This window comes from Kogia breviceps, chromosome 7, assembly GCF_026419965.1.
Source record: "Kogia breviceps isolate mKogBre1 chromosome 7, mKogBre1 haplotype 1, whole genome shotgun sequence".
Lineage (NCBI taxonomy): Eukaryota > Metazoa > Chordata > Mammalia > Artiodactyla > Physeteridae > Kogia > Kogia breviceps.
In genome coordinates, this window is record NC_081316.1 from 107,175,170 (window position 1) to 107,201,630 (window position 26,461).

Sequence of the window (26,461 nt, forward strand, 5' to 3'; positions counted from 1 at the left end):
AAGTAAAAAACAATAAGAGGTGATACATGGATAAAACAACTGGATGAAGAGTGTATATTTTTCCGAATTTTAGGAAGCACTGCTCTAAGCTGTAATGTAAAAGCACTAGGAATAAGGGAAAAGTGTAAATTAACTGTGTTTTTTTACTCCCATTACCCTCTCCTCTTTTTTAAAAATTTAAACATTTCTTTGGAATGTTTAAGAGAGAAAGTTTTCTCTTCCACTCTTTTTCTATTACGTTACCTATAAATCTACCTCATGACCTTTAAAAATGGGTCTAAAGAAGAGAACTAGTGGCATATTCTGAGAGCTCAGAATAATCTTGACACTTTACAGATGTGTAAACATTCCATGGTAGATGCATGCTGGCATTTGAAAGTAGTTGCAGAAGCAGAATATGGTGGCTGGCATTTTACATCACATTGGCATATGTGAGTCAAGGATCTTAGAGGCATTGGTATGTGAACCAAAGCTCTGCTGAAAACTTTGCTTTGCTTTCAGGAAACTTCTGCCCTCTCTGTGATAAGTGTTATGATGATGATGACTACGAGAGTAAGATGATGCAGTGTGGGAAATGTGATCGATGGGTCCATTCCAAATGTGAGAATCTTTCAGGTACAGAAGGTTGGAGTCTTTTTATTACAGTTTCCTTCTTTCTTGGTACAGCTGCATTTACAGCCCCCAAAGTACTATAAGCATAAAATTATGGTAGTGTTGTTACTTGAAGTCTTTTTAAATTTATTTTTTTAGTCTCTAAAATAAGAACATTATGTTAAATTTGTGCTAATTTATCTTGAACACATTCTTTTTTTTTCTTTTTTTTTTTAATTATTAATTTATTTTTGGCTGTGTTGGGTCTTCGTTTCTGTGCGAGGGCTTCCTCTAGTTGCGGCAAGAGGGGGCTACTCTTCATCGCGGTGCGCGGGCCTCTCACTATCGCAGGCTCTCACTATCGCGGCCTCTTGCATTGGCAGGCAGATTCTCAACCACTGTGCCACCAGGGAAGCCCTTGAACACATTCTTTAAGACTTTTTTTTTTTTTTTTTTTTTTGCGGTACGCGGGCCTCTCACTGTTGTGGCCTCTCCCGTTGCGGAGCGGAGCACAGGCTCCAGACGCGCAGGCTCAGCGGCCATGGCTCACGGGCCCAGCTGCCCCGCAGCATGTGGGATCTTCCCGGACCGGGGCACAAGCCCGTATCCCCTGCATTGGCAGGCGGACTCTCAACCACTGTGCCACCAGGGAAGCCCGTTCTTTAAGATATTTATTTGCTGTCCTTTGTGGATACCATAACCTATTGATTCTCCAGTGACTAAATCCTGAGTTAGTGTTAATAATGTCCCTTCAGAGATCAACACATATGAGTTCCTCAGGGGTGTGAGAGTCTTAATACTGTTCTAACATGCAGCTTGATATTAAGTTCAGTGGAATAGCTTTCTCTTTTCCCTGTCTCCCACTCTTCAGAGCACCTCATCATTGTAGGTTTTTGTTTTCCTAGATGAGATGTATGAGATTCTGTCTAATCTTCCGGAAAGTGTGGCTTACACTTGTGTGAACTGTACAGAGCGGCACCCTGCGGAGTGGCGACTGGCGCTTGAAAAAGAGCTCCAGATCTCTCTGAAACAAGTACTCACAGCGTTGTTGAACTCTCGGACCACCAGCCACTTGCTACGCTACCGACAGGTAGGCCCGAGTCTCATTTTGTATTCCAAGTGGTGGTTTTTACCTAGTCGTGGAATGTGTGCATTTTTGTGTGTGTGTGCTTTTCAGTTTATTTTCTTTTGCCTCATTCTTCATTTAGTTTTGTAGAGTTCCTTGTTTTGGCCTTAGGCTATTAAGAATATTTTTAGCACCAAGAGTAAAACCCTTCTCTGGGGTAAGAAGAAGGAAGGGGCCATATCTCTTTCAAAGGTCTCGCTGTTGTAATATGAAATTTGGACTTTGTATTCTGAAGGCCATGGGGAGCCCAATGAAGGACTTCACCCAAAAGAGTAACCTGATCAGAGTTGCTTTTTAGAAAAAAATAAAAAAACAAAAAAATGATTCTGACTAGAGTGAGAGGAAGGATTGGAGAGGACTGAGCCTACAGGCAGGAGCCTTGGTTAGGAGGCAGTGGTGGTGCTCTAGGTAAGAGGGAGCGGGATGGTGGATTGATCTACGAGGGTGGTAGTGGAGACCCTTTGGCTCCAGGAAAGTTCCAGGGCTCCTCAGGACATGATTTGAAAATCACTGCTTCTTGTCCATTTACGTCATGAACTATATACATAAAGTAGTCATTGGGAACACAGGTATAATATTGGAAGAACCACATGGTAGGCTGCTGCTTTACCTTTTAATAGAGTCTTTTTTTTTTTTTTTTTTTTTTTTTTTTTTTTTTGCGGTACGCGGGCCTCTCACCGCTGTGGCCTCTCCCGTTGCGGAGCACAGGTTCCGGACGTGCAGGCTCAGCGGCCATGGCTCACGGGCCCAGCCGCTTTGCCGCATGTGGGATCTTCGCGGACCAGGGCACGAACCCGTGTCCCCTGCATCGGCAGGCGGACTCTCAACCACTGCACCACCAGGGAAGCCCTAATAGAGTCTGTTTTTTGAATAGGAAAATTAGCTGTATCTGTGTGTTACTCAAAAGGAATTGGACAGTTTCTATTTCTTCATACTAGGTTGGGAGTTATCAAGCAAAGCTCCTCAGTGAGCCTAGCCAAGCTATTAGATAGCCAGCTCGTTTTAACTTTCCTTTTCTATTATTTGAGAAATCTCTGATTATTTTCAAGTTCTTTAGGTTTTATAATATGTATCATTCAGTACCATCTTTATTCATTTTTTTTTTTTTTTTTTTATTTTTGTTTATTCATTTTTAGTAGAATCTGCATAGGTGCCTCATTTTCAGTGTTAGATAAAAGAAACATATCTTTCCTCACGACAGGCTGCCAAACCTCCAGACTTAAATCCTGAGACAGAGGAGAGTATACCTTCCCGCAGTTCCCCAGAAGGGCCTGATCCACCAGTGCTTACTGAGGTCAGCAAACAGGAAGATCAACAGCCTTTAGATCTGGAAGGAGTCAAGAGGAAAATGGACCAAGGGAACTACACATCTGTGGTATGTCTGTACAGCAAACTACCCAAATTTCCAGCTCCAGTTTAGCTTCCTTGGGTCTTTTGGGGGATGAGACTGGGTGTTAGCATTAAAAGATGATTTGTATTGTATTTAAAAATGTCATGTGGTTTTAAATACCTAAAAATATGTGAGTTATTGTAGTTCTGTGTTTTGGAAGATGGGTTATGATAGGGAAGGTAGTGTCTTTTTATTTGGCTTTCATCTGAGTTCTTTAAAAATTATTTTTATATTAAAACTGTTTATGGAAAATTACTAATGTGCATGCAATTAATTGGTTTGCCCCTTTTGAGATCACATCTGAATATGTCTTTTTATAATGGATATTCATTTCTAGATAGATGCCTTTTAATTTTATGATTTTAAGAAAGTGTAGGAAATGATCATCTGTTCTCTCATGGTCCGTGTTTGCTATTCAGTTGTTTATTCGTTTTAGTCTAAGTAAAAAATCGTGGCCCTGTGTGGTAACTTACCAGGATACAGCTAATTTATCTGCATTCTTACCTTATTAGCCTGGCATGTCTTGACTGCCACAAGTTAATTATGAACTGAATCCCAAAGGCCTCCACTAAAGAGAAATTACACCGTATTAAAAAATGGGGTGTCCGTTTTCTATTGGATCTCTGTGCTGGATGATTTAGGAGGGAAGAGGAAGTGGTTTTGAGAGCACACTGTTCTATGAATAATTAATGCTTTGTTTTTGTATACAGTTGGAGTTCAGTGATGATATCGTGAAGATCATTCAAGCAGCCATTAACTCAGATGGAGGGCAGCCAGAGATTAAAAAAGCCAACAGCATGGTCAAGTCCTTCTTTATTCGGGTGAATGATATTAATAGTTCATGTCTTTGATGCTTAATCCGTGGGTTGTTACCCCATGAACAGAACAGACTTGTTCTCATCTATGTTTTGCTTTGTCATGTGTATAAATCATTTTTGGTTTAATTCGTTCCTCTGATTCTTTCGGAGGAGATTAGTGAGGTTCCAGAGTGGATGGATCTTTCCCTTGGTGGCCTGAAATTATCCTCATATTGACAGAGAAGCTGGTGTGAAGTTGTTGGTTTTTATGTGCTTTCCAAATGAATGGTCACATGCTTACATTTTGTTTGTTTGTTTTTCTCTTAGCAAATGGAACGTGTTTTTCCATGGTTCAGTGTCAAAAAGTCCAGGTTTTGGGAGCCAAATAAAGTATCAAGCAAGTGAGTAAATTCAGTATGCCTTTTTTTTGCTTCGTCAGCTAGAAATCTGAGCGTTCTTATATTTTTAGATTGAGGGGTTTTTTTAGACTAGGTTTTAATATTAAAGATTAATCAGTTGAAATGCCTTTTAAAAAAAAATTAATTTATTTGTTTGTTTTTTTGGCTGTATTGGGTCTTCATTGCTGTGCGTGGGCTTTCTCTAGTTGCAGCGAGTAGGGGCTATTCTTCATTGCGGTGCGCGAGCTTCTCATTGTCATGGCTTCTCTTGTTGCAGAACATGGGCTCTAGGCGCGTGGACTCTAGGCATGCGGGCTTCAGTAGTTGTGGCACTCGGGCTCTAGAGCGCAGGCTCAGTAGTTGCAGTGCATGGGCTTAGTTGCTCCACAGTATGTGGGATCTTCCTGGGCCAGGGATCGAACCCGTGTTTCCTGCATTGGCAGGTGGATTCTAAACCACTGTGCCACCAGGGAAGCCCTGAAATGCCTTTTTATTGCTGGTTTAGAGAGAACACAGTGTTTATTGCAATCTGCTGCCCTTTTTTTCTTTATTTATATATTTGTTGTTTTAGGGAACTTGTGGCATATGTACAATACATGTACTATATATATAGCCCAGTTATAACTTGGTTCTATTTTATTTAGTTCAAATGGTGCTCTCAACAGTTCTTGATTCTCCATAATTAACCTTAAATTTTTATTCCAGTAAATCCTTTTGACACATTGATAAGGTTATCATTTGTTTCTAGATGTTTAACCAAAAGTCACAATACATCGGGATTATATTTTTAAAAATAATAAAGTCCTGTGTAGGCAGTTTTCGAATTCTATGACTTGTTCTTACCGTCTGTGAAAGGCTTGTGCCCAGGCCTGAGACCTGATGATATCAAGAATTTGACTGTTTTGTATAGTTTTGGGTATCTTGTAGGAGTTCAATAAATACTTGTTGAATTGATTATTTCCAGCAGTGGGATGTTACCAAACGCAGTGCTTCCACCTTCACTTGACCATAATTATGCTCAGTGGCAGGAGCGAGAGGAAAACAGCCACACTGAGCAGCCTCCTTTAATGAAGAAAATCATTCCAGCTCCCAAACCTAAAGGGCCTGGAGAGCCAGACTCACCAACTCCTCTGCATCCTCCTACACCACCAATTTTGAGTAAGACACCAAATGAAGACTTGTTATCCATTTCTCTCTGGGTGCAAATGATTGACTTTGTGACTCTAAATTTAATGTACTTCCATATTGGAAAAATTTCCCGGTGATCCTTAAATGTAGTAAAATCATTATTTTTGCTTCACTTGGAATGTTAACAGGGAATTGATACAAGTAATGTAACGGATAGTAAGATAGCATAACTTTGAACACTTTTTGAAAGTGTTGATTTCATAGGCTCTAGGCTATTTAAGCTGAATTGTTTTCTTTTTTCCTGGATATCAGACATAGTATTGCCAATTTTAACTGTATGTCTTCTGGGTTCCAAGGTACTGATAGGAGTCGAGAAGACAGTCCAGAACTGAACCCACCACCAGGCATAGAAGATAATAGACAGTGTGCATTATGTTTGACGTACGGTGACGACAGTGCTAATGTAAGTACCTTGGTGCACTGGGTCCTGCTTAGTAGACTAGCCAATAACGACCTCTTTGTGTCTAAACTTGGTGACCAGTGCCGTTTATTCAGTGAATATTTGTCACTTAGTTTGTGGCATTTGGGGTTTTTTTCTATAACTGATTTAATTGATTTAAAAGATGAGTTGCCTTAAATTAACGTGCTGATATCTTGTAATTTCTATTGGCAGTTCCTCAAAAAAAGATTTTATGAAAGTGAATAAAACAAAAGTTGCACATTAAATAGCTTGTGTTTTAATGTAGTTATTAGCAGTGTGGTTAAGGTCCCCAGGTCTGGCAGGTTGCCTGGATTCATTTCTGTGCTTTGCCACCTACTTGTTGACCTTGGCAAAGAGTTTAACCTCTCTGACCTTCAGTTTCATTTTTAAAATGAGGATAATAATCATCTTACCTCAGAATGGTTATGAGGATTAAAGGAAGTAATGTATGTAAAGCCTTATTTGGGTCCTGGCACATAGTAAGCTTACAGTTTTTTTTTTTAAAGGTTTTTAAGGCAAGCTGAGAGAACTGGTTTTGAAATATGGTTTTAAAGAAGTCAGTGGACACTTCTGTAAACCTAACACATATTGCTTGTTCTTTAATCATTTATGATTATAAAATATTTCCAGTCTGTGGAAAAGGTAATCGAAAAAGGTGAGAAGTGAAAACAAAGAAACCTTGAATTGTGATTTTTTTGTGTGCACCCCTAAGTTAAAGAATTAGACTTGATTTACTGAAGTTATCCTAAATGAGGTAAAGCTAATACCAAAGCAAACCCTATTTGACATTATATTCTTCAAAGAAAAAAAAGGAAATCTCTTGTTTCATAGGATGCTGGCCGTTTGCTCTACATTGGCCAAAACGAATGGACACATGTAAATTGCGCTTTGTGGTCAGCAGAAGTGTTTGAAGATGATGATGGATCACTAAAGAATGTGCATATGGCTGTGATCAGGGGCAAGCAGCTGGTAAGAACCTGTGGGTGAATGTTATGGAAGAGATTCCCTCTCAGTTTCCAGATGTTCTTTCTGGGGATAAATGCTGCCTTGCTGATGTTTCTCATAGCTCCTTCAGAATTGTTAGCCAGCAGCAGATATTGGTGTACACTGTAGGCAGATTGCTCTTCTGACCCTTGGAGGATGGGTACAAAAGAAATAGAAAACAAAGTCTTAATCCAGTTGGGGAGACAATTCATATGCCCAAGAAAGGTATTAATTTATTAAGTGATTTAGACAAAATGACCTCTGAGGTTACAGTTGAATCAGCACTCTGAGGCTCCATAGGATAAACCCACAAAATACATACACGAAGGGGGGATGTAGAAAGTGATTAGTAGCAGCTTAGAGTGATCAGAAAAGGCTATGAAGGAGTAAAATTTTTAAAGCTATATTTGGACGGGGGGAGAAAATGAAGGATTATCAGGAAGAAACAGAAAAGAGCACATGCATAAGAAACATAAGTAAAATGTGCAGAGAGCACAAATAAAAAGTCTTCCCTGGAGAGGAGCCCAGACTGTGACTGTGACAGAATGAGGTAGTAACATATAGCCTAGTTGAAGGAAATCTTTGAATCACATAAATTCATCAGTTAAGCCTAGTAATTAAGAACCATTATGTCTCAGACTAGTATAATCTTTCCAGAACTGAGTTCTTTTGGATATAACAGCTTTCTACCAAGATGATGTTTTTAACATCGATCTTCAAAGTTTCATCTTCTCTAAATCAATTGTGCATCCTAGAAAAAACTGTTTTGATTCAAGTTCTAAATCAAGTTGTAATATTTAAATTTAATAATCATAGGCCGCATGGGCCATAGGAAAGAAAGGATTTGTAGAGGAGGCTTTATGGCTCATATCACTTCTCTGTAATTCAGCAGATTACCAATAGCAAAATGAATTGTGGGAAACCCAGAAAGGGGTGACTCTCTAGGGGAGATGGAAAATGGCTAAAACTTCTGAAAGTCTGACTTGGACTCTGTTCTTTCTGGGTTGTTAGAGATGTGAATTCTGCCAAAAGCCAGGAGCCACTGTGGGTTGCTGCCTCACATCCTGCACCAGCAACTATCATTTTATGTGTTCCCGAGCCAAGAACTGTGTGTTTTTGGATGATAAAAAAGTATATTGCCAGCGACATCGGGATTTGATCAAAGGCGAGGTGAGACAGCTTTAGCTGCTTTTTGAATTCTCTAGGAAAAGAGGCTGAAAATAGCAAGATGGTAAACTATTTCACCATCCTCCTAGGTATTCCTAGTAGGTGATTCTAGGTATTTTCCTAGAATCACCTCCTCTTAGGAGCAATAACAGAGGCACTGCTAGTGAAACAGAAGGGTGATTTTGAGATATGCTCTGCACTTTCCCTCCGAGTCAGTATCATGAGTATGGTGTGTAAAAGGGATAGCCTAACAGCTACCCTGGCTTTTCATTTAAGGTGGTTCCTGAGAATGGATTTGAAGTTTTTAGAAGAGTGTTTGTGGACTTTGAAGGAATCAGCTTGAGAAGGAAGTTTCTCAATGGCTTAGAACCAGAAAATATCCACATGATGATTGGTATGACATGGGCCTTGGTTGTTGGGGAAGGCTGGCTGTGTCACTGAGGTTCTTTCTAGTCTTCAGTTATAAAGCGGGCCTTTTCATGATTGCCACTAATCAGTTCTTCTTTTCTTACTCAGGCTCCATGACAATTGACTGCTTAGGGATTCTGAACGATCTCTCTGACTGTGAGGATAAGCTCTTTCCTATTGGATATCAGTAAGTAGCTCTGTAGAGAGAAGACAGCAGCCCCACCCCTTGAGCACCCTGAAGCAGTGAGTAGGTCGTTAAATGTAGAGCTATACTTGTTAGCGACTTTTAACTAATTCCTTTTTTTTTTTTTTTGCTACTTCTCGTAGATTGGGACTAAAGTATCTTTTTTTTTTTTTTTTTGGTACGCGGGCCTCTCACTTTTGTGGCCTCTCTCTTTGTGGAGCGCAGGCTCCGGACGCGCAGGCTCAGCGGCCATGGCTCACGGGCCCAGCCGCTCCGTGGTATGTGGGATCTTCCCAGACCGGGGCACGAACCCATGTCCCCTGCATCGGCAGGCGGATTCTCAACCACTGCGCCACCAGGGAAGCCCTAAAGTATCATTTTATGTCAGCTAGATCCAATTGTAGAAGGAAAGTATTGTTGACATAATTTCAGAATCATTTCCAAATAAAACCTAGGTAGATAACACCAGGCCAGTCTCTTAAGATTCCACTAAATTCCATTCACCTCAGTTCAGAAGTCCAGTTTGTTGTCAGGGATCAAACACCTCATGCCTCTGTCCTCTTTTTACGTTTTACATTTTATAGGTCCTTCTAAAAATAACCCCTATAATAACAATCAAATAGTCCAGTAAGAATTTATAATGTTTCCCATATGAAGCAAATTGTTTAAACTTCTAGCAAACTGATGATATAAATTTAAAATTCGCTTTCTCTCTCTTCCCCTTTGGAGTCTCCCTTTTGTTATATATACTCTGATTTATTCTGCATTTCAATTGTGAAAACACAGTCTCTACTCCACATTTAGCTGGCAGCTCTTAGTGTAAAGAGCTAGGCTCCATCAGCATCCAGCACATTTGAAGCAGTTCCATCTCTCTTGTCTCATGGGGCTTTTCTCCCAAGGGAAACACGCCAGGTTTGTTCTTTCCTCACTTTATACACATGGTGGGGCAGTTATCCCTTCCTGAAGGCCAGTAACTATTTCTTGTAGTATCAATAGTTAGTATTTTTTTTTTCTTTGCATTTTAGGCTGTTTTACTAATTTTGTCCCCTGCTTACAACACAATAAAAAAGGATTTGATGCTGTTTTCTGAGAGGCCAGGAAAAACCAAGGACTTCAAAAAACTTGGAAGACCCTAACCAGGAGACCCTCTAATAAGAATCCATGAAATAAAGCTAAACTTTGTAAATCAAGGAAGCCAGGGAACCTAGGCTGAGAAGAGGTTTTGACAAATGTCAGTCTCTGCCTCTGTCCTCGCACTCACGGTGATCGTTACCATCTGCGTGCAGGTGTTCTCGGGTGTACTGGAGCACCACGGATGCTCGCAAACGCTGCGTGTACACGTGCAAGATAGTGGAATGCCGTCCTCCGGTCGTAGAGCCAGATATCAACAGCACTGTTGAACATGATGAAAACAGGACCATTGCCCACAGTCCAACATCTTTTGCAGGTTAGTCTTTAATCTTAATCAAGATGGGACTTGAATTCGATTTGGGGGAATATTGTGATTGACAGGTGGGAAAAAGGCATTGCTTTGGGAGGTCACATTTGCTTCTGTTTTGGTACTTACCTGACAGCTGGCTTTTTCTTGGTTCATTTGTTTGATATCTTAATTAAATTTTTATAGTAAGAGTTTTTATTTCCTGCCACAGAAATTTCACCTAAAGAAAGTCAAAACACAGCTGAAATTGTAAGTCCTCCATCACCAGATCGACCTCCTCATTCGCAAACCTCTGGTTCCTGTTTCTATCATGTCATCTCAAAGGTCCCTAGGATTCGAACACCCAGCTATTCTCCAACACAGAGATCCCCTGGCTGTCGGCCACTGCCTTCTGCAGGTAAAGGACTTCACTGACCTACCCGACCCAAGGAGGTCAGCTCAAAGATTAGTGTGTAATGTTGTCAGGCACCTTTATCGTGGTGACTTCTGCCAATGGAACATGTTGATTTTCTGTTAGCTGTAAACGTACCTAGCCAAGTCATTGAAACCAGTGGTACAGCACATGTGTCCGATCTCTGTAATGGTCTTTATTACTTTCTCTCTCGTTTAGGAAGCCCTACCCCAACCACTCATGAGATAGTCACAGTGGGTGACCCTTTACTCTCCTCTGGACTTCGAAGCATTGGCTCCAGGCGTCACAGTACTTCTTCCTTGTCACCCCAGCGGTCTAAACTCCGGATAATGTCTCCAGTGAGAACTGGGAGCACTTACTCCAGGAACGGTGTTTCCTCAGTCGCCACCGTAGGGACCGCTGCAGATCTCGAGTCAAGTGCCAAAGCGGTTGATCATGTCTTAGGGCCGCTGAATTCTAACACTAATTTAGGGCAGAACACTCCCACCTCTTCACATCTGCAAAGGACAGTAGTTACTATGGGCACTAAAACCAGTCACTTCGATGGCTCTTCATCTTCAGAAGTGAAGCATTCCAGTGCTTCAGACTCAACATCCAAGAGCTCCTCTTCGAAGGGAGAGAAGACCAAAATGCCAAGTTCCAAGAACTCAGAGGGATCGGCGCATAATGTGGCTTACCCTGGCCTTCCGAAACTGGCCCCACAGGTTCATAATGCAACAGCTGGAGAATTAAATGTTAGTAAAACGGGCACTTTTGCTGAACTGTCTTCAGTGCCGTTTTCTTCTAAAGAGGCCCTCCCGTTCCCGCCACTCCATTTGAGAGGGCAGAGGAATGATCGAGACCAACAGACAGATTCCAACCAGTCAGCAAACTCCCTTCCCGATGAAGATACTGAAGTCAAAACCTTGAAGCAATCTGGAGTGAGCAACAGATCATCCATTATCAACGAACATGTGGGATCCAGCTCCAGAGACAGGAGACAGAAAGGGAAAAAATCTTGTAAAGAAATGTTCAAAGAAAAGCATTGCAGTAAATCTTTTTTGGAACCTGGTCAGGTGGCAACTGGTGAGGAAGGAAACCTAAAGCCAGAGTTTGTTGATGAAGTTTTGCCTCCTGAGTTCATGGGGCAACGACCATGTAATAATGTTTCCTCTGATAAGATTGGGGACAAAGTCCATTCTATTCCAGGAGTCCCCAAAGCTCCCTCCATGCAAGTAGAAGGGTCTGCCAAGGAATTACAGACACCCCGGAAACGCACAGTCAAAGTAACACTGACACCTCTAAAAATGGAGGGTGAGAGTCAGTCCAAGAATACCCTAAAAGAAAGTAGTCCTCTTTCCCCTTTGCAGATAGAGTCGGCGTCTCCAACAGAACCAGTTTCCACTTCCGAAGGTCCAGGAGATGGTCCAGTCGCCCAAGCAAGCCCCAATAATACCTCATCCCAGGATTCTCAAAATAATAACTATCAGAATCTTCCAGTTCAGGACAGAAACCTAATGCTTCCAGATGGCCCCAAACCTCAGGAGGATGGCTCTTTCAAGAGGAGATATCCCCGTCGCAGTGCCCGGGCACGTTCTAACATGTTCTTTGGGCTCACCCCACTCTATGGAGTAAGGTCCTATGGCGAAGAAGACATTCCGTTTTACAGCAGCTCAACCGGGAAGAAGCGAGGCAAGAGATCCGCTGAAGGACAGGTGGACGGGGCTGATGACTTGAGCACTTCTGACGAAGACGATTTATACTATTACAATTTCACTAGGACAGTGATTTCTTCAGGTGGAGAGGAACGGCTGACACCCCATAATTTATTTCGGGAGGAGGAGCAATGTGATCTTCCAAAAATCTCACAGTTGGATGGTGTTGACGATGGGACAGAGAGCGATGCTAGCGTCACAGCCACGACGAGGAAAAGCAGCCAGGTTCCAAAAAGAAACAGTAAAGAAAACGGAACAGAGAACTTGAAGATGGATCGGCCTGAAGACACTGGTGAAAAAGAGCATGTCATTAAGAGCTCTGTTGGCCACAAAAATGAGCCAAAGATGGATAACTGCCACTCTGTGAGCAGAGTGAAAACACAGGGACAGGATTCCTTGGAAGCTCAGCTCAGCTCATTGGAGTCAAGCCGCAGGGTCCACACAAGCACCCCCTCCGACAAAAACTTACTGGACACCTATAATACTGAGCTCCTGAAATCGGATTCAGATAATAACAACAGTGATGACTGTGGGAACATCCTGCCCTCAGATATTATGGACTTTGTACTAAAGAATACTCCATCCATGCAGGCTTTGGGTGAGAGCCCAGAGTCCTCTTCGTCGGAACTCCTGAATCTTGGTGAAGGTTTGGGTCTTGATAGTAATCGGGAAAAAGACATGGGTCTTTTCGAAGTGTTTTCTCAGCAGTTGCCGACATCGGAAGCCGTGGACAGCAGTGTCTCTTCCTCCATCTCAGCAGAGGAGCAGTTTGAGTTGCCACTAGAGCTGCCATCAGACCTCTCTGTCCTGACCACCCGGAGTCCCACTGTCCCGAGCCAGAACCCCAGTAGGCTAGCTGTAATCTCAGACTCAGGAGAGAAGAGAGGAACCATCCCAGAAAAATCTGTGGCCTCCTCTGAAGGTGACTCCTCACTGCTGAGTCCAGGAGTAGATCCCAGCCCTGAAGGCCACATGACTCCTGACCACTTTATCCAAGGTCACATGGATGCCGACCACATCTCCAGCCCTCCTTGTGGTTCGGTGGAGCAAGGTCATGGCAACAATCAGGATCTAACTAGAAATAGTAGCACCCCTGGCCTTCAGGTACCTGTTTCCCCTACCGTTCCTATCCAGAACCAGAAATACGTACCCAACTCTACCGATAGCCCTGGCCCGTCTCAGATTTCTAATGCCGCTGTCCAGACCACCCCGCCCCACCTGAAACCAGCCACCGAGAAACTCATTGTTGTTAACCAGAACATGCAGCCACTTTATGTTCTCCAGACTCTTCCGAATGGAGTGACCCAAAAAATCCAGCTGACCTCTTCTGTTAGTTCTGCACCCAGTGTGATGGAGACAAATACGTCAGTATTGGGGCCCATGGGAAGTGGTCTCACCCTAACCACAGGACTCAGTCCAAGCCTGCCGACTTCCCAGTCTTTATTCCCTCCTGCTAGCAAAGGGTTGCTCCCCATGCCTCATCACCAGCACTTACATTCCTTCCCTGCAGCTACTCAGAGTAGCTTCCCACCAAACATCAGCAGTCCTCCTTCAGGCCTACTTATCGGGGTGCAGCCTCCTCCAGATCCCCAGCTTTTGGTTTCAGAAGCCAGCCAGAGGACAGATCTCAGTACCACAGTAGCCACTCCATCCTCTGGACTCAAGAAAAGACCCATATCCCGCCTACAGACCCGAAAGAATAAAAAACTTGCTCCCTCTAGTACCCCTTCAAACATCGCCCCTTCTGACGTGGTTTCCAACATGACGTTGATTAACTTCACACCCTCCCAGCTTCCAAATCATCCCAATCTGTTAGACTTGGGGTCACTGAATACTTCATCTCACCGAACTGTCCCCAACATCATAAAAAGGTCTAAGTCTGGCATCATGTATTTTGAACAGGCGCCCCTGTTACCGCAGAATGTGGGAGGAACTGCTGCCCCGGCGGCGGGTGCAGCCACCATAAGCCAGGATACCGGCCACCTCACATCAGGGCCTGTGTCTGGCTTGGCCTCCGGTTCCTCCGTCTTGAACGTTGTATCCATGCAAACTACAACCGCCCCTACGAGTAGTGCGTCCGTTCCAGGACATGTCGCGTTAACCAACCCGAGGTTGCTTGGTAGCCCGGATATTGGCTCCATAAGCAATCTTTTAATCAAAGCCAGCCAGCAGAGCCTGGGGATTCAAGACCAGCCTGTGGCTTTACCGCCAAGTTCAGGAATGTTTCCACAACTGGGGACGTCACAGACTCCCTCTACTGCTGCAATGACGGCAGCATCTAGCATCTGTGTGCTCCCCTCGACTCAGGCTGCAGGCATAACAGCTGCTTCGCCTTCAGGGGAAGCAGAAGAACACTATCAGCTCCAGCATGTGAACCAGCTCCTCGCCAGCAAAACTGGGATTCTCTCTTCCCAGCGGGATCTTGATTCTGCTCCAGGGACCCAGGGCTCCAACTTTACCCAGGCAGTAGATGCTCCTAATAGCATGGGGCTGGAGCAGAATAAGGCTTTATCCTCAGCTATGCAAGCCAGCTCCACTTCTCCTGGGGGCTCTCCGTCCTCTGGACAGCAGTCAGCAAGTCCCTCAGTGCCAGGGCCCATGAAACCCAAACCAAAAATCAAACGGATTCAGCTGCCCTTGGACAAAGGGAGTGGCAAGAAGCACAAAGTTTCCCACTCGCGGACCAGTTCTTCTGAAGCACACATTCCAGACCAAGAAGCCAACACGACACCCCTGACCTCAGTCACAGGGTGAGAGATGCAGACCTTGACTCTGCTGGGTCTGAGGGGTTTCATGCTCTGGATTAGAGGCTGTTGAAGTGGTCTTCTGGGAGGGACACACCTCTGCCCACGTTGCATTACTTGGGTTTTCTGGGCTTTGACTTTGATTTTTTTTTTTTTTTTTTTTTTCCTCACAGTGGTGATTTATAGAGTAAAATTTAGTTCCATCCGTGGGCAGTTGATCCCTTGGATAGAACCACGTCTTTAATTGCTCCTTGCTCTGATTTAGAACAGTGCTGCTGTTTGCTCCTGTTTCTTTTTTGCTGAGGCTTAGTTAGGATACTAAGGGATGATTATTCCTGTCTGGAGGGCAAAACCACCTGTTGTAGATCCTCATGGTGTCCTTTTCTGAAACATTATCATTCAAATATACATAAAGTACACAAAGTGAATTTTTACCTAGGTATGCATCCATGTAGCTGCCATTTAGATCATAACATAAAATATTTCTAGTGTTCCAGAAGCCTCCTGGTGCCCTTCTTAGTACCCCCTCAAGGTAACCACTGTCTAACCCGTATCACAGGTTAGTTTTCTCGGCCCATAAATTTTATCAGATCCTGTTAGAGTCGTTTCTTTAGACTGACCTCCATGTTGGGTACATATTTACTGTTGTTTTTCTTGAAAAGATACAAATGATTCTGTTCCAGGACTCCAGGAGCAGAGGCTGAGCAGCAGGGTATAGCTAACGTGGAACAGTCACCACAGAAAGAGTGTGGGCAGCCTGCAGGGTAAGTGTAAAACTTAGTTCCCTGAGATGAAGCACTCAGTTCTGTCCACCTCACTTAGAAAATAGTCTTTCCTGATTTGTGTTGATTTTTTTTTTTTTTTTTTGCCAAAGTTTTTTTAATGGAATTAATACATGCTTGTAAAGGAAAAAAAAAAAAAAAAAAAAAAAAAACCACAGAATTAATTAAATAATGGGTAATGGTTCCATGTTCTTCCTGCCTACCCTGTTTCCAATTTATTGCCTAGAGGTAATCATTGCTCGTAATTTGTTTTCATTCATACCAACATTTCTGTGCATACAGATATGCATGGTGTACATTTGAATACGTATATACCTTTTTTACATAAAATAATGCCTTACATACTGTTCTATACTTATTTTTTTTCAGCTATTGTGTTGTGCACATTTCTTTTTTTTTGTGGTACGCGGGCCTCTCACTGCTGTGGCCTTTCCCGTTGCGGAGAGCAGGCTCCGGACGCACAGGCTCAGCGGCCATGGCTCACGGGCCCAGCCGCCCCGCGGCATGTGGGATCTTCCTGGACCGGGGCACAAACCCGCGTCCCCTGCATCGGCAGGTGGACTCTCAACCACTGCGCCACCAGAGAAGCCCTGCCACTTCTTTTTTTAATGGCCACCTCCAGTTCTGTTGTGTAGACCTACAGTAATTTATTTAACTAGTTCCCTCTTGATCTGCATCTGGATTGTTTGCAGGATTTATTTAATTGTAAAAAGTGAAAATAGGTATGGTTTACTGGTTCATTATGCAGGCTGCTTTTGTTTTTAATTAAACCAGCTAACTCACTTAAGGAACTCCAGAACTGCTTCTAACAAGCGTTCTTTTATTTTTTTCTAACAGTTAAGGGTATGAGAAGAATTTTAAGGACACAGTCTACAACTCCAAACGCAGAAACTTCATGTCAAATGTTTGGGAGAGAATCTCACAAAAGATAGTTGATGTTATGTATTGTACAGTAGTGTGGTGGTGTGTTCATTCAACGGGTTGTTCACAAAGCATCCTGTGGTTCATGTCTAGTGGTTGTTTTGTATAACTGATACAGCTGTATGGTAGATTGTGGACAGTTTTTATCTTTGAATTGAAGAACTAGCTGGTGTTACATCTCACATTTGGTTTTCTTTTCATGCAGGCAAGTGGCTGTTCTTCCTGAGGTTCAGACAACACAGAATCCAGCAGATGAACAAGAAAGTTCAGGTATGTGGGTGGGTAACAGGTTAGATGGGTAACGGGTTAGAATCAGAATTTCAAAGCCAGAAGTACTGTAAAAGTCACCTTCTCTACCAACTGATTTTCTAGATTAAAAAAAAAAAAGTCAAAGCGCTAAAGATGTTAAGTGATTGGCCAAAGGACACAAAACTAAAACCTGTAAATACTCTTCTGCTCTGTTTGCTGTAACAGCAGTGTGACTGAAATAGCTCACAATAAGCTGCCTTCATCCTTTAGTTGTCACTAGTGAAGACCAAGAACCATTTTTATTTAATATAGCCAGGTTTAGTTTATGACTCCAGGTACATCTCCATAGCACTTCTGTGCTGATGAATTTCATCAGTAAACAAACTAGTCACTTCAAGACTACAGAACTCTGGATATAAGACTTTGTCCTTTTCCGTTGAGGGGATTCCCAGAAGAAAACCAGGCAGAGAAAATGCTTAGCCATACGATTTGGGATGCAATCACATTCTGCTGATTTGCTGATTCCTGGAGAGGATTGATACATCTCTCTGTAAGAAGGCAGTGTGAGGGGTGGTGGCTGAGAGTACAGACTCTGCAGTCAGAAAGGTTGAAATCCCAGCTTTACCGCTTACTTAGCTGTATCAACATGGGCTGCTTAACCTCTCTCTGCCTCAGTTTTCTCACCTTTAAAATTTAGATCATTTCTCACCTACCTCATTGGATTGTTGTGAGGCTTATCTGAGTTAATACAGGAAGTTCTAGAAGAGTGCCTCATATGTAGTGTTTCAAACATGTTAACCATTGTTATTTTTTAGCTTTGACTCTGTTGAGGGCAATTACTTATTGAAAAACTGTCAGATTGTCATACCAGAAACTACCAGAGAGACAGCATAACTTCACATTAAAAAAAAAAAATTTCTAGTTTTGGTCACTTCCTAGCTATAACCTCAGGCAAGCTGCTCTACCTCTTTGAACCTCAGGTTTGTTATCTGTAAATGGGAGTAATAAAACCAGCTGTGTAATGTTGTTAGGCTTGGAGATAACGTGCATAAAGTCCTCAGTAAGTGTTTGCTGTGGCATCCACTTTGGCCCTTATTTGTTTTCTCCCTCACAGAACCTAAAACAGCGGAAGAAGAAGAAAGTAATTTCAGCTCTCCACTGATGCTTTGGCTCCAGCAAGAACAGAAGCGGAAGGAAAGCATTGCTGAGAAAAAGCCCAAAAAAGGACTTGTTTTTGAAATTTCAAGTGACGATGGCTTTCAGATCTGTGCGGAAAGTATCGAAGGTGAGTGGATTAAATTAGGCCAGCCCGACAGCACAGGCTCTGCTCAGCTAAGCCTGCAGTAGTACCATTTATGTGGTACATAATACACATAAATGTATGTGTATTTATCTATACACATACATCTCTGTGTATTTATCTATCTCATGTGGAGTAGCTCCGTATGAGATAGATTGAATTGGAGACACTAGAAGGCAAGAGGCCACTAGTGAGAGTATTGCTGCAGTAGAGATGTCATGTAATAAAGCCCACTTCCAGTAGGAGAAGAAAGGAAAGGAGAGAAGAACAGACACATTCATGACTGCTTGGATATAGAGGGTAGAGAGAGAGGACTCAAAGATGCCTCTGAAGATTCTGGCCTGGGTGACTGAAAAAAAAAAAAAAAAAAAGATATGTAAGGAGAACAAAAAAATAACTAGTTTGAGTGTATACATTCTGCATAAGATGTATTGAGTGTGGAGTGTAGGGAAAAATCCAACAGCTAGGAAGAGATCGTAGACTCTTAGGTTAGAGCTGGAAGGGATTGTAAAGGTTTTCTAGTTACACCCCTTAATTGTAAGGAACTGAGAGGTTGTGATCTCCTTCCCCCAGTCCTGGTTAACCATTAGTGCTGGTATTTTGGTTAGCAGTACAGGGAGTAGGGTTAATAGCACACATTCAGGTTTGGGCCCTGGACTACCCTCAGGGGAAGTGAGTGCTTTGAGGATGCAGGGGTCATTTTCAGAAGGTGGGAACCTCCTCACCGCTTCTGCATCCTTTGTAACAGAAAGGAGCACTGTTGGGTGGGGCAACTTCCCGCAGCTGCTTTCTTATTCACTGAACTGATTTAAACTAAGAAAACGACAAAAAGCTGTTCTAGCAGGGGATCTTTTCACATCATTGGCGTTAAGAGATGTTTGACTGAATTATCTTATTTCTTCACAGATGCCTGGAAGTCATTGACAGACAAAGTCCAGGAGGCTCGGTCAAACGCCCGCCTAAAGCAGCTTTCATTTGCAGGTAATGCTGCAGCGGTCATTTTACTCCTGTCTCAGTATCCTCTGGTAACTTGTGGGTCTAAGCTACAGGGTTGATTTCACCAAAAAAAAAAAAAAAAAAAAATCAACCTTCTTTTTTTTAAAAAAAATCATTTTCCACAGCTTTATTGAGATATAAACCTTATACTACACAGTTTACCCATTTAAAGCATACAAATCGATGGCTCTTCGTGTATTCACAGAGTTGTGTAAACCGTCGCTACTGTGTAATTGCAGAACATTTTCATCATCCCTAAAAGAAGCCCCATACCCATTAGCAGTCATTCCTCAGCCCCAGCCCCTGGCAGCCACTAATCTACTCTCTGTCTCTCTGGATGTACCTGTTCTGTACATTTCCTACAGAAATGAATCATATAATACGTGGCCTTTTGTGACTGGCTTGTTTCATTTAACATGATGCTTTCAAGATTTCTCTCTACTGTAACATTATCTCAGTACTTCATTCGTTTTTTTCTTTTACAGATGAATATTTTTTATTGTGGTAAAATACACATAACATAAAAGTTACCTTTTTTTTTAAGTTAGTCTTAATTATTTTTAAATTTTTTTTAACATCTTTATTGGAGTATAATTGCTTTACAATGGTGTGTTAGTTTCTGCTCTATAACAAAGTGACTCAGCTATACATATACATACATCCCCATGTCTCATCTTAATTATTTTTAAGTATACAGTTCAGTGGTGGTAAATACATCCACCTTGTTGTGCAGCCGTCACCACCATCCATCCCCATAACTTTTCATCTTGTAAAACTGAAACTCTATATCCATTAAACAATGACTCCCCTTTCTCCTCTTCCCCCAGCTTCTGGTAACCACCATTATTCTATCTGTCTGATTTTTAACTATTTTAAGTACCTCATATAAGTGGAATCATACAGTGTTTGTCCTCTTGTGACTGGCTTAGTACACTCCGCATAATGTCCTCAAGGTGCATCCTTGCTGTAGCATGTTGAAGAACTTACTTCCTTTTTTCAGGCTGAATAATATTCCATTGTACGTATGTATCACATTTACTTTATCAGTTGATCCATCTGTGGGCACTTGGATTGCTTCCAAATTTTTGTTGTTTTGAATAATTCTGCTGTGAACATGGGTGTACAGAGATCTCTTTAAGACTTTGCTTTCAATTCTTTTGGGTATATACCCGGAAGTAAATTACTGGATCATATGGTGAGGCTATTTTTAATTTTTTGAGAAACCACCATACTGTTTTCTACAGTGGCTGTACCATTTTACGTTCCCACCAATGGTACACAAGAATTCCGATTTCTCTGCATCCTCACCAGTACTTACTGTTTTCTGTACATTTCCCTAATGACTTGAGATGTCCAGCATCTTTTCATGTGGTTATTGGCCATTTATATATCTTCTTTAGAGAAATGTTTATTCAGAGTCCTTTGTCTATATTTTCATCAGGTTGTTTGTTTTTTTGTTGTTGAGTTTTAAAAGTTCCGTGTATTCTGGATATTAATCCCTTATCAGATATATGATTTGCAAATATTTTCTCCTATTCTGTGGGCTGCCTCCTTTTTTACTCTGGATAGTGTCTTTTTTGTTTTTTGGTTTTTTTTAGATTGGTGAGGGAGATATTTTGGGGGCAGGAAAATATGGTTCATAGGTCCTGCTCTGTCCAACTGTGGCAGTCATTGGGTGAACTATAATTAAATTTGTACATGGCCTCTCCCAGGAGTCCCTCTGAAATGATTACTGATAATATGTGTAAGATTCTGCTCCTGGAGGAAACCAGCATCCTGAGCTCAGTGTTCTCAGTCTCAAATTGAGTAGCTCAGCCCTTTTTGCCAACGGCACAAAGATTGCTTTCATTTATCCATGTCTTTTGCTGCCACATGGAATGGTGGTTAGAAACCATGAACTCTGGAAACAGAAACTGAGTTCAAGTCCCATTTCTGCCCTTTTGCTATCAGTATTATTTCAGGTGCAAGCTAATTTACTTCTTCAAGGCTTAATCTCCTTAAGTGGGAATATTAATGCAACCTTCAAAATTTGTTGTGAGGATTAATTAAAATAATGAGCCTGGGAATTCCCTGGCCGTCCAGTGGTTAGGACTCCGTGTTCTTACTGCCGAGGGCCCAGGTTCAGTCCCTTGTCGGGGAACTAAGATCCCACAAGCCGTGCGGTGCAGCCAAAAATAAAAAAATAAAAATAAAGTAATGAATCTGACATGATTTATTTAAGTACCCTAATATGCCAAATTAAGATCATTATCCTGACTGAAGGGATTTGAGGTAGAATTCAGAGAAATCACTGAATGCTAGCTTTTTTTAATAGTATCTTTCGATGCACAAAATTTTTTAATCATCATGAAGTCCAGTTTGTCTCATTTTTCTTTTGTTACCTGTGCCTTTGATGTCATGTCCAAGAAATCATTGTTAAATTCAGTGTCATGAAGATTTTGTCCTATGTTTTCTTCTAAGAGTTTTATAGTTTTAGGTCTTACGTTTAGGTCCTTGACCCATTTTGAGTTAATTTTTATATATGGTATTAGGTAAGGGTCCAAGGGTTCTGGTGACATTAAAGCTGAGACCTGGGCTTCCCTGGTGGCGCAGTGGTTAAGAATCCGCCTGCCAACGCAGGGGACACGGGTTTGAGCCCTGGTCTGGGAAGATCCCACATGCCGCAGAGCAACTAAGCCTGTGCACCACAACTGCTGATCCTGCGCTCTAGAGCCCGCAGGCCACAACTACTGAGCCCACATGCCACAACTACGGAGCCCACATGCCACAACTACTGAGCCCATGTGCCACAACTACTTAGCCTGTGCACTAGAGCCCGTGAGCCACAACTACTGAAGCCCATGTGCCTAGAGCCCGTGCTTTGCAACAAGAGATGCCACCACAATGAGAAGCCCACGCACAGCAGCAAAGACCCAACTCAGCCAAAAATAAATAAATAAGTTTATTATAAAAAAATAAATCTGAGACCTTTCTGTCTCAGTACCTTCCTGTCTTGTTCACCTTTGTTTTCCCAAGATTCTGTCTGGCACAGTGGAGAGATGGAAAGAATGCAGGAGATACAGTAGGTGCTCAGTAAATATTTGTTGGATGAAAAAGTGAATGGCCCACACGAGAATAGATTGTTCCCTGTTGTAGTACTTTATACTACACCTTTATCTGGTTGCTTTCACATTGCGAGGTTTGTGTTCATATCTGCCTCCCTCTGCCAAGGGCTCCTTGAGAACAGGGGCCATGTGTAACTCATCTTTCTTTTCCCATTATTGACACAGTGTCCAATCTCATTGTAAGCCCTCCAGTGAAGGTTGAACACTAGAGTTGAACACTCAGCCTAAACATTAAAATGAATTTTGTGAAAATACACTTAAGTATGTTTTTTTAATGGCTTTTTCTGCCTAGGAATCCACTGCAATCTAAAACTCCTAGGAAGAAATTCTTAGGGAAAATCAGTGTTGTATAAAAAAAAAACGAATGTTTACCATTGTCTTATATGACTTCAAGCTCTTATATTGTCGACTTGTGTTCTATACTTTTGTAGGTTGAGTTCTAATCGGAACAACGATTGTGATCATAAGAATGTTGCTTTTCTGGAGACTTAACTTTCTGCTTTGCCACTAAAACCAAATTATATCCCTTAGAGATTCTCGTAAGTGAAGTGGACGTTAGGCACCTGATAATAACTTTCCCCTCTTAAAAAATTATACAAGATGTAGAATTTTAAAATTTGGAGAAGCTAATCACCACAATAACAAATTGGTGGACGGGGTCCCACCTCCTAGAAGTAATTGTTAACATTTAAACACAGATATCCTTCCAGACATAGCATATGGCCCCCAGATTACACTGGGGTTACATCTCTATAAATATGCTTTATAACACAAACTGTGTGTCTGTTGGAATTGCATGTGTGATCCTAACACAGTTATGCCTATGAAATAATATCTTGTCCACAATAGATGCCATTATTATTTTGGTATCTATTAATACCAAAAACAATAATTGTAAATGATATACTATTTAACTGGCTATTTGCTAGTGTTAAAAAGAGGTATGGTGATTATTACTATGTCCCATCCTTTAAGGAAAGAAGCCAATCATTTTATTTTATTATTATGATTTTTAAAATATTTATTTATTTGGTTGCGCCGGGTCTTAGTCACAGCACATGGGCTCCTTAGTTGTGGCATGTAAACCTTCAGTTGTGGCATGCCTGTTGAATCTAGTTCCCTGACCAGGGATTGAACCCGGGCCCCCTGCATTGGGAGTGCAGAGTCTTAACTACTGCATCACCAGGGAAGTCCTGAAGCCAATCATTTTAGAAAGCCTTTCACCATCTATGCCAGCAGACTTACATAAATGTTTCTTTTTTAAATAAAAAGAAATAAGAAATGCTCATTAATGGAATAAGACTGAGTAAAACAAAGTGGCTATTGAGTGTATTTCTCCATACGCTCACTGTAACAGCACGGAAGAGAGTGCTGTTAGGGGTTCACTAACATTCCTTATAAATTTTAGTGTGGTGCCTGAGTGCATGTGAGCTTATTACTCCATTACCTGTAAACAGAAATGGGATCATAGTTAGAGTTATACAGACCAAGGTTCAAATCCTGTCACAGTAGCTATGTGACCTTGGGTGTGAGCCTAGGTTTCCTTACCTTGAGATGAAGCTAGCATTTCCTGCTTGGTGTGGTCATTATGCCGTGAAATGAAATAACACATACAGCATTTCTGTGTACATAAAGAACATAGAAAATAGTCCATAGTTTGGTGGCATGCTTTTTTCACTTAATCTATCTATCATGAGTGTTTTCCATATTGATGGCTCTGTATCCACATCGTTTTGATGGTGGTCTAATGTTAATTTCTAGCTTGCCTTTAGTATAATTCACCCTTGAGCAGCCTCTGGCAGAGTGATTCCCTAGCTTAGGCATTTCTGTGGTTGTATGCGGCTTCTTGTTGGCTGGGCTCCTCACTACGCTGGTGCCTTTGATCCCGCAGGTGTGAACGGTTTGAGGATGCTGGGGATTCTCCACGATGCAGTTGTGTTCCTGATTGAGCAACTGTCTGGTGCCAAGCACTGTCGGAATTACAAATTCCGTTTCCACAAACCAGAGGAGGCCAATGAACCTCCACTGAACCCTCACGGCTCGGCCAGGGCTGAAGTCCACCTGAGGCAAGTGCTCTTCCTTTCCATACGCAGTTTGAGGTCTTGATTTTATGATCTAATGATATAATTATTTTCCCACTTAACCTTTGAGATTTCCAGTGTTAACATTGTCCTTCACTGGTTCTATCAAAGTATTTCTCTAAGTGTATTTTATCTTTTGGCTCCAGGAAGTCAGCATTTGACATGTTTAACTTCCTGGCTTCTAAACACCGGCAGCCTCCTGAATACAACCCCAATGATGAGGAAGAGGAGGAGGTACAGCTGAAGTCAGCTCGGTAAGTCTGGAGTAGTAGAGCGGTCATAAGAAATACTCTTTGTGAATGGAATAATGCCATTTGCAGCAACATGGAAGGACCTAGAGATTATCATACTAAGTGAAGTGAGTCAGAGAAAGACAAATACCATATGATGTCACTTATATGTGGAATCAAAAATATGACACAAATGAACTTATTTACAAAACAGAAACAGCCTCACAGACACAGAAAGCAAACTTTGGTTACCAAAGGGGAAAGGTGATAGGGATAAATTATGAGTTTGGGATTAATAGGTACAAACTACTGTATATAAAATAGGTAAACAACAAGGTGCTACTATATAGCACAGGGAACCATATTCAATATCCTGTAATAAACCGTAAAGGAAAAACAATGTGAAAAAGAGTATATGTATAACTGAATCACTTTGCTATACACCAGAAACTAACACAACATTGTAAATCAACTGTACGTCAATAAAAAAATTTTAAATAAAATAAAATAAGAAATACTCTTTGCTTCCCTCTGTTGCAGTTTTGCTTAAATCACAATTTCCCAAATAACATTTAAGAAGACTGAAATAGAGTTTGTGTTGAAGTAACAGTAGCTGGCTGGCAAAGAGAGAGGAGGAATGTGTTATAGAGGAGAAATTCAAATAACTATAAGATGTATATTTTATTTTCTGTAGCTGTAGTATACTCTGTCAGCTTTGCATGTACCACCACAGACTTCATAAATAACATACTATATTTTAGGCCTAATTTTATAAGGCATTTGTTATGCTTGGGATTGAACACACAGAATAGTGTAGTCATACGCTCTAGGAATCTTTGATCCAAGACTCAAAACTGATGATTTCCTGAAGAGAATTCATTAATAACAAACCGTCTCTCTTTAGGAGGGCAACTAGTATGGATCTGCCAATGCCCATGCGTTTCCGGCACTTAAAAAAGACTTCTAAGGAGGCAGTTGGTGTCTACAGGTATGGCTAAAATTGTAGAAAGAATTATAGAGAACTAATGAAGTTTTCCAAAATCAAAGTGGATCAAATGCTGGAGTGACCTCCTTCATTCAGTAAGTGAGGTTTTTATCGATATTACTAATTGAACCTGATGTCCTGGGATCCTGCAACTCCTTGAGTTGAACGAGGAATTTAACACAGTAAGCTTTAAAGTATTGCTACTTCTGGTGGGCTTTGGAACGGAGAAATCTTTAATCCTTGGCTGTTTGTTAGAGTGATTAATATACTCAACTCAGGTGGGTCCATATTCTTTCCAAGTCTCTGTCTCTCCTGGGGAGCTAATAGACCAGGAGGTTTTATTCATTTATTCATGTATTCACACATTGAACCTTATTTGCAAAATCTGTGGCTGATGTCTTTTCCATCTTTATGTCCTAGGTCTCCCATCCATGGCCGGGGTCTTTTTTGTAAGAGAAACATCGATGCAGGTGAGATGGTGATTGAGTACGCTGGCAATGTCATCCGTTCCATCCAGACTGACAAGCGAGAGAAGTACTATGACAGCAAGGTGAGTTCCACACTTTCATTCTCCAGTTCTTTCGTTATAGAAAGGGGCCATCAACTATAAAGATGATCCCTAGATCGCAGAAGAATTAGTATATTTTAATTAGACTTTTTTTTTTTTTACATTTTAACATCTTTGAATTTGTGGTGGACCCAGTCCACTCTCAGGATTAGCACACAAAGATACTCTTTGAAGGTTTGTCTGAATGGATCCCAGGATCACAAGCACACAGTGACGGGAATTCCCTGGTGGTTAGGACTCGACTTTCACTGCAGGGGCCTGGGTTCAATCCCTGGTCGGGAAACTAAGATCCTGCAAGCTGCT

General features: G+C 41.7%; 1 protein-coding gene across 1 annotated transcript in view; it reads left to right on the forward strand.

The window, feature by feature from the left end:
* KMT2A (lysine methyltransferase 2A) overlaps window positions 1-26,461 on the forward strand; it is a 75,323-nt gene that overhangs the window by 45,400 nt on the left and 3,462 nt on the right. Inside the window, exons 15-36 of the mRNA XM_067039024.1 lie at window positions 502-615; window positions 1,497-1,681; window positions 2,919-3,092; window positions 3,818-3,928; window positions 4,232-4,305; window positions 5,267-5,460; window positions 5,787-5,893; window positions 6,743-6,880; window positions 7,907-8,065; window positions 8,339-8,456; window positions 8,579-8,657; window positions 9,941-10,101; window positions 10,304-10,489; window positions 10,703-14,948; window positions 15,626-15,706; window positions 16,851-16,915; window positions 18,009-18,179; window positions 19,101-19,175; window positions 24,186-24,360; window positions 24,522-24,629; window positions 25,510-25,593; window positions 26,011-26,140. Coding sequence (XP_066895125.1) covers window positions 502-615; window positions 1,497-1,681; window positions 2,919-3,092; window positions 3,818-3,928; window positions 4,232-4,305; window positions 5,267-5,460; window positions 5,787-5,893; window positions 6,743-6,880; window positions 7,907-8,065; window positions 8,339-8,456; window positions 8,579-8,657; window positions 9,941-10,101; window positions 10,304-10,489; window positions 10,703-14,948; window positions 15,626-15,706; window positions 16,851-16,915; window positions 18,009-18,179; window positions 19,101-19,175; window positions 24,186-24,360; window positions 24,522-24,629; window positions 25,510-25,593; window positions 26,011-26,140 — 6,935 coding nt within the window. The remainder of the gene's footprint in view (window positions 1-501; window positions 616-1,496; window positions 1,682-2,918; window positions 3,093-3,817; window positions 3,929-4,231; window positions 4,306-5,266; window positions 5,461-5,786; window positions 5,894-6,742; window positions 6,881-7,906; window positions 8,066-8,338; window positions 8,457-8,578; window positions 8,658-9,940; window positions 10,102-10,303; window positions 10,490-10,702; window positions 14,949-15,625; window positions 15,707-16,850; window positions 16,916-18,008; window positions 18,180-19,100; window positions 19,176-24,185; window positions 24,361-24,521; window positions 24,630-25,509; window positions 25,594-26,010; window positions 26,141-26,461) is intronic.